General features: G+C 45.6%; 1 protein-coding gene across 11 annotated transcripts in view; it reads right to left on the bottom strand.

Annotated features, from left to right (window-relative positions):
* SLMO1 (slowmo homolog 1 (Drosophila)) overlaps positions 1–6770 on the bottom strand; it is a 73246-nt gene that overhangs the window by 37049 nt on the left and 29427 nt on the right. For all 11 annotated transcript variants that reach the window (XM_010859052.1, XM_010859051.1, XM_010859057.1 and 8 more), the window contains one exon: positions 26–194. In XM_010859052.1, the coding sequence (XP_010857354.1) occupies positions 26–194 (169 nt within the window). The remainder of the gene's footprint in view (positions 1–25; positions 195–6770) is intronic.

Below are 6770 nucleotides of genomic sequence, written 5' to 3' on the forward strand. Positions count from 1 at the left end.
TGTGCTGGGCTCCCAAGGGGCTCACCGCTCTCACGAGGCTGGCCAGCCCCCACTCGGTACTGAGGAGGCGGTGGCTGTGAAGCCGGCCCCGGCCATCCACACTGCGCTCCAGCACGTCGACACCCACAACACAGGGATTCATGGGATTCGGGTACTTCCTCATGGCCGCCTTGATGACCGTGTCCCACGGGTGGCTAGAGGAGACACAACCACCAGCATTGAGTGGCAGTGTGTTCAAAGTCAGGTCAACCTGATCCTTGAGCTTGTTCCAGATCCTGGATCCCTGATCCTCCCAGCGACCAGCGGGTAGGCAGGGGTGCAGAGCAGGCTCAGGCTGGGCCAGCCCTGCTAAGCCCTCCTTCACCAGTCCCCCATAGCCTAAGGAGGTAGGACATTTTGGTATGGGGCTTCTGGACAGTGACACAATGCTCCCATCCCCTACCTGTCACCGCCACTTACCTCAACACACACACACTAACTATGCTGCTCCACAGGCTGCAAGGCCAGGGCCCATTTCTGCCTCTGCCCACACAGCCGCAGTGACTGCTGGGGCCCTCTGCTGACCGCCCACCTGCTTCCACACTGCAGCCTCGTGCCACTAGCCAGGACAGCACACCTGCCTAGCTACGAGATCCAGAGCAACTGCTTTGCTCCAACTTCTAAGCAGTATGTGACCTGAAATGGCTACATATTTTTTTCTGATTATTTAAGTGTCTGAATTTTGAAAAATAATGAAAAAGATGAGGAAAACAAAAATCCACAATTCCACTATCTGGAGACAAATCTGTGTATGTGTTCCCATGCCACCCCCAAGGCTTGTCCTGCAGATGCCACCCCTCCCTCTGGTCCTGAGCCCTGGAGAGGGGTGGACACCAGTGTCTCTGTTGGTTTCCTGCCATCAGAGGCTACACAGCTGCCCCTGCTCCCAGGGCTCCAGGCCCGCTGAGCCCGAATGCCATAGGGCCAGAAAGGGCGCAGAGTCAGTTCCTCAGGGAGGACATTCCCCAGGCCTTGCTGTCCTGACCGTTCCTCCAGGAGGTACCCAGCAAGCATCCGGCCCCAGAGGCAGGTGACTCCAACCACCAAGGCAGGTGTCTCCGCAACATGTCCTTCCGCAGATGACAGTCCAGACTCAAGACCTGGAGATATGCATCCATGCACAGACATGCACACACTTAGAAATTAAACTGGGGTCATGCTCCATGCATGCACAAATCACCTGCTTTTTATATGGAACAGATGATGAGCACTTTCCTGCATCATGAGGCTATTTTCAGAAATAGAGGACTGTAACTAGCTGCACAAAAGGTCACCCTGTGGTATAGCCAGTCCCCTCTGGCAGATTATTTTGATTGCGTCCAACCTTTACTTTAAATTGAAGGCAGTAGTGAACATGTGTGTACACCAGCCTTTAAACATGTCTATCTGTCCTTAGGATAAATTTATATAGTGGAATTACTAAATTAAACATCAAAGATCATGAACATATTGAAGAATGTTCCATGTTTGATGTCCTTTTTAAATATAACTTTATCATTGGTCATTGACCATGAAATTTACTTTGTCAAATTCATTGACCATGAATTTATTTTATCCTCATAAAAGGCTCAGTTCAGTCACTCAGTTGTGTCCAACTCTTTGCGACCCCATGGACTGCAGCACTCCAAGCTTCCCTGTCCATCACCAACTCCCGGAGTTTACTCAAACTCATGTCCATCGAGTTGGTGATGCCATGCAACCATCTCATCCTCTGTCATCCCCTTCTCCTCCCGTCTTCAATATTTTCCAGCATCAGGGTTTTTTCAAATGAGTCAGCTCTTCGCATCACATAGCCAAAGTATTAGAGTTTCAGGTTCAACATCAGTCCTTCCAATGAATATTCAGGACTGATTTCCTTTAGGATGGACTGGTTGGATATCCTTGAAGTCCAAGGGACTCTCAAGAGTCTTTGCCAACATCATAGTTCAAAATCATCAATTCTTCAGTGCTCAGCTTTCTTTATAGTCCAACACTTACATACATACATGACTAGTGGAAAAACCATAGCCTTGACTATGCCAAACCTTTGTTGGCAAAGTAACGTCTCTGTTTTTTAATATGCTGTCTAGGTTGGTCATAACTTTTCTTCCAAGGAGAAAGCGTCTTTTAATTTCATGGCTGTAGTCACCATCTGCAGTGATTTTGGAGCACCAAAAATAAGTCTGACACTGTTTCCCCATCTATTTCCCATGAAGTTATGGGACCAGATGCCATGATCTTAGTTTTCTGAATGTTGAGCTTTAAGCCAACTTTTTCACGCTCCTCTTTCACTTTCATCAAGAGGCTCTTTAGTTCTTCACTTTCTGCCATAAAGGCGGTTGTCATCTGCATATCTGAGGTTATTGATAGTTCTCCTGGCAATCCTGATTCCAGCTTGTGCTTCATACAGCCCAGCATTTCTCATGATGTACTGTGCATATAAGTTAAATAAGCAGGGTGACAATATACAGCCTTGACGTACTCCTTTTCCTATTTGGAACCAGTCTGTTGTTCCATGTCCAGTTCTAACTGTTGCTTCTTGACCTGCATACAGATTTCTCAGGAGGCAGGTCAGGTGGTCTGGTATTCCCATCTCTTTCAGAATTTTCCACAGTTTATTGTGATCCACACAGTCAAAGGCTTTGGCATAGTCAATAAACCAGAAATAGATGTTTTTCTGGAACTCTCTCGTTTTTTCAATGATCCAGTAGATGCTGGCAATTTGACCTCTGGTTCCTCTGCCTTTTCTAAAACCTTCTTGAACATCTGGAATTTCACGGTTCATGTATTGCTGAAGCCTAGCTTGGAGAATTTTGAGCATTACTTTACTAGCATGTGAGATGAGTGCAATTGTGCAGTAGCTTGAGCATTCTTTGGCATAAAAGGCTCATCCCAGGTCAAAAAGTTAGCAAGAGGATGCAGATGACAGTCAGGCCTCCCAGCCCCTACTTCATGATCTTTCAGTCACACCAATGGCCTCTGCACTCAGGTCCAGACACCCTGCTCTTTAACACAGAAATGTTTTTCCAAGCTGTGGAATTGTGTCATTGTGCTAAACGCATCCACCAGATCCAACGTAAGGGGATGAAGGAGCAGAGACAAGACTGGTCCTGATCACTCAGCAGAGTACAGGGAGACTTTCTTCTTGGGAAACCACCATCAAGGCCACAGTGCACCACACTCTGGGGAAGAAGGGAGCACTCACAGACTCATGAGAACAGAAGAAGGAGCTTTCTCAGTGAGTGAAGCTGTATGTGCACTTTGTAAATCAAGCTCCCAGAGAGGTCCCATAAAAATCATTATGCAGAATAGGCTATGCCTTATAAAATTACTTGAAACTATCTAAAAGTTGACAAATATTTATAATCAAGCACATCTCACACAAAGTTTCTTTTATATAGAAACCTTGCATCTTTCTAACAGATGATTTCAACAAGCACAATGTGTTTAAAATATTCATAAAAATAATTCCATACATCAATAGAATGACGCAGGAAAAGAACAAACATAGTATTTTTTTTTTAATTACAAGGTTTAAGTACACAAGTTAGTATCACACACTTCTTGGTTAAAGAAAATAGCTCAGGGACTTGCCTTATGGTCCAGTGGTTAAGAATCTGCCTGCCAATGCAGGGGACATGAGTTGGATCCCAGGTCCAGGATGATCCCACATGCCACAGAGCAACTAAGCCCATGAGCAACAGCTACTGAGTCTGCATACCTATAGACTGTGCTCCACAACGAAAAAAGCTACCACAATGAGAAGCCTGCACATCACAACAAAGGGTAGCCCCTGCTTACCACAACTAGAGAAAGCCTGACTGCAGAAATGAAGACTCAGCACAACTAAATTTTTTTTAAAAAAGAAAAGAAAATAGCCCAATACTCATTTGATTGGCTAAAGCTGAGTAGTCGAAAATGTCAAGTGTTGGGAGAACGTGACAGCAGAAGCCAGGCCCATGGGTGAATATATGAACCGGCCCCACCCTGGGGAGACTCTGGTTGATGAAATTCATCCTTGGGATAAAGGTCCCCAGCCGAGGCTCAGTGATACAGAGGCCTGGGAGCTGCCCCAGGAAGGCCTCTATGCCTGCATTTTGAGGACGCATCAGCAGCAGCACTGAGGGCTGGGGGCACATGGCTGGGCTAGCAGCCAGGGAGGGGGCAATTCTGGGTGCCACACCAGGGTACTAAATAGGAAGAACAAGGCAGCTCTATGCTCAGAGAGAGTGTAGGAAAGAGCAAGTGGGGTGAGGTCTGAGGTCTTGCCTACAGCAACCCACAGTAAGGGGCAGTGGGCTGAGGAAACAGCGGTCATGAGACTCTCACAGCCCAGGGGAGGGTGCTGGTGCTCATTATTTCAGCCTCCTCTTTTGAATAATTCCAAAACATCCACAATAACTCAAAAAAAAAAAAAGGATGTAGGATAAGTCCTTGAAGCCCAAGCAATCCTGGGCCAGCCCAGCAGTTCTTGAAGTGAGGACAACAAAGCTGGCTCCCAGGCCTCTCTGGGAGCCTGGCCACTGCTGAGAGGGCCTGCCCTCCTCGCTGCAGGACACCGGACAAGGCTGCAGAGCCCCAGGGCGGCCACAACTGTTGGCCAAGCCAGGCTGTTTGGCACTCACTGCTGAGCTGTGCACTCAAAGTCCACCAGCACCAGGGTCTGTCCCTGATAAGAGAGTAAAAGGCCTCATTTCCCACACCGGGACCCCTGGCTCTGGGCAAGGACACATGAAGGACTGGGAGGCCTCGCTGTGGTTGGAAGCTCTTGTGGCTACGGGATGCGGGGGGGGTGCTGGGTTAGGGGGAGGCCAGTGGTCCAGTCCAGTGCTTCCCGGCTATCACTTCTCCGCTAAACCACTGAACACAAACTGTAGTCATTCAGACATGGGTGTTAGACAGGAGTCTGCTCAAAGATCAATGAAGTGATCCTGTTACTTAGAGGAAAATACCTGACAGCATTTGCTGCCAAAGATAGGGTTTGAGCTTCACAGAGACAACTGGACTTTTAGAAAGCTGGCATCACTACCCAATGCTTGCCCCACGTTGTACCCGGTAACCACACAGACTAGTGACCAGTGCAACATGTCACAATTCACAGGGAAAAGGAGTCATTCAAAGTACCAGACAGGTCAATTACTCTGGTCAGTCATGGTGCCAGGTTTCCCACTGCAATTAATCTGAGAAACTATGGTTTGTTTTGCTGTAGTAGCAAAGAACAGCCATGACTATTTTTAAAAATTTCTGAAATACTGCTACCTTTCCCACGTAGGTTTTACTCATATACAGTGTGTGAGGCTGCGTTTTAATCATTTACTTCAGCCAAAACAACAGACTTCAACACTGAACACAGAAGCTGATGGGAGCATCAAGTCAGTATCTATGCTGCCTGACATTATAGAAATTAGCAAAAAATAAACAGTGCCACTCTTACTACTTTGAAGGGTTTTGGAAGCTACAGGTTTTTAAAATTAAAAAAATGTTATTTATGTTAATGTAATATGTTTATTATGGTTAATTTTAATAAATATTTTCAAGTTTATCAGTCTTAATTTCTAATATGGTAAATATTAGTAGATTTAACCCACACCAAAATGGTGCTGTGAAAATGCTGCACTCAATATGCCAGCAAATTTGGAAAACTCAGCAATGGCCACAGGACTGGAAAAGGTCAGTTTTCATTCCAATCTCAAAGAAAGGCAATGCCAAAGAATGCTCAAACTACTGCACAATTGCACTCATCTTACACGCTAGTAAAGTAATGCTCAAAATTCTCCAAGCCAGGCTTCAACAACACGTGAACCTTGAACTTCCAGATGTTCAAGCTGGTTTTAGAAAAGGCAGAGGAACCAGAGATCAAATTGCCAACATCTACTGGATCATCGAAAAAGCAAGAGAGTTCCAGAAAAAAACATCTATTTCCATCTATTTCTGGTTTATTGACTATGCCAAAGCCTTTGACTGTGTGGATCACAATAAACTGTGGAAAATTCTGAAAGAGATGGGAATACCAGACCACCTGACCTGCCTCCTGAGAAATCTGTATGCAGGTCAAGAAGCAACAGTTAGAACTGGACATGGAACAACAGACTGGTTCCAAATAGGAAAAGGAGTACGTCAAGGCTGTATATTGTCACCCTGCTTATTTAACTTATATGCACAGTACATCATGAGAAATGCTGGGCTGTATGAAGCACAAGCTGGAATCAGGATTGCCAGGAGAACTATCAATAACCTCAGATATGCAGATGACAACCGCCTTTATGGCAGAAAGTGAAGAACTAAAGAGCCTCTTGATGAAAGTGAAAGAGGAGCGTGAAAAAGTTGGCTTAAAGCTCAACATTCAGAAAACTAAGATCATGGCATCTGGTCCCATAACTTCATGGGAAATAGATGGGGAAACAGTGTCGGACTTTATTTTTTGGTGCTCCAAAATCACTGCAGATGGTGATTGCAGCCATGAAATTAAAAGACACTAACTCCTTGGAAAGAAAGTTATAACCAATCTACATAGCACATTAAAAAGCAGAGATGTTACTTTGCCAACAAAGGTCCATCTAGTCAAGGCTATGGTTTTTTCAGCGGTCATGTATGGATGTGAGAGATGGACTGTGATGAAAGCTGAGCACCGAAGAATTGATGATTTTGAACTGTGGTGTTGGAGAAGACTCTTGAGAGTCCCTTGGACTGCAAGGAGATTCAACCAGTCTATCCTAAAGGAGATCAGTCCTGGGTGTTCATTGGAAGGACTG

Source organism: Bison bison, unplaced genomic scaffold, assembly GCF_000754665.1.
Source record: "Bison bison bison isolate TAMUID 2011002044 unplaced genomic scaffold, Bison_UMD1.0 scf7180017864453, whole genome shotgun sequence".
Classification (NCBI taxonomy): Eukaryota; Metazoa; Chordata; class Mammalia; order Artiodactyla; family Bovidae; genus Bison; species Bison bison.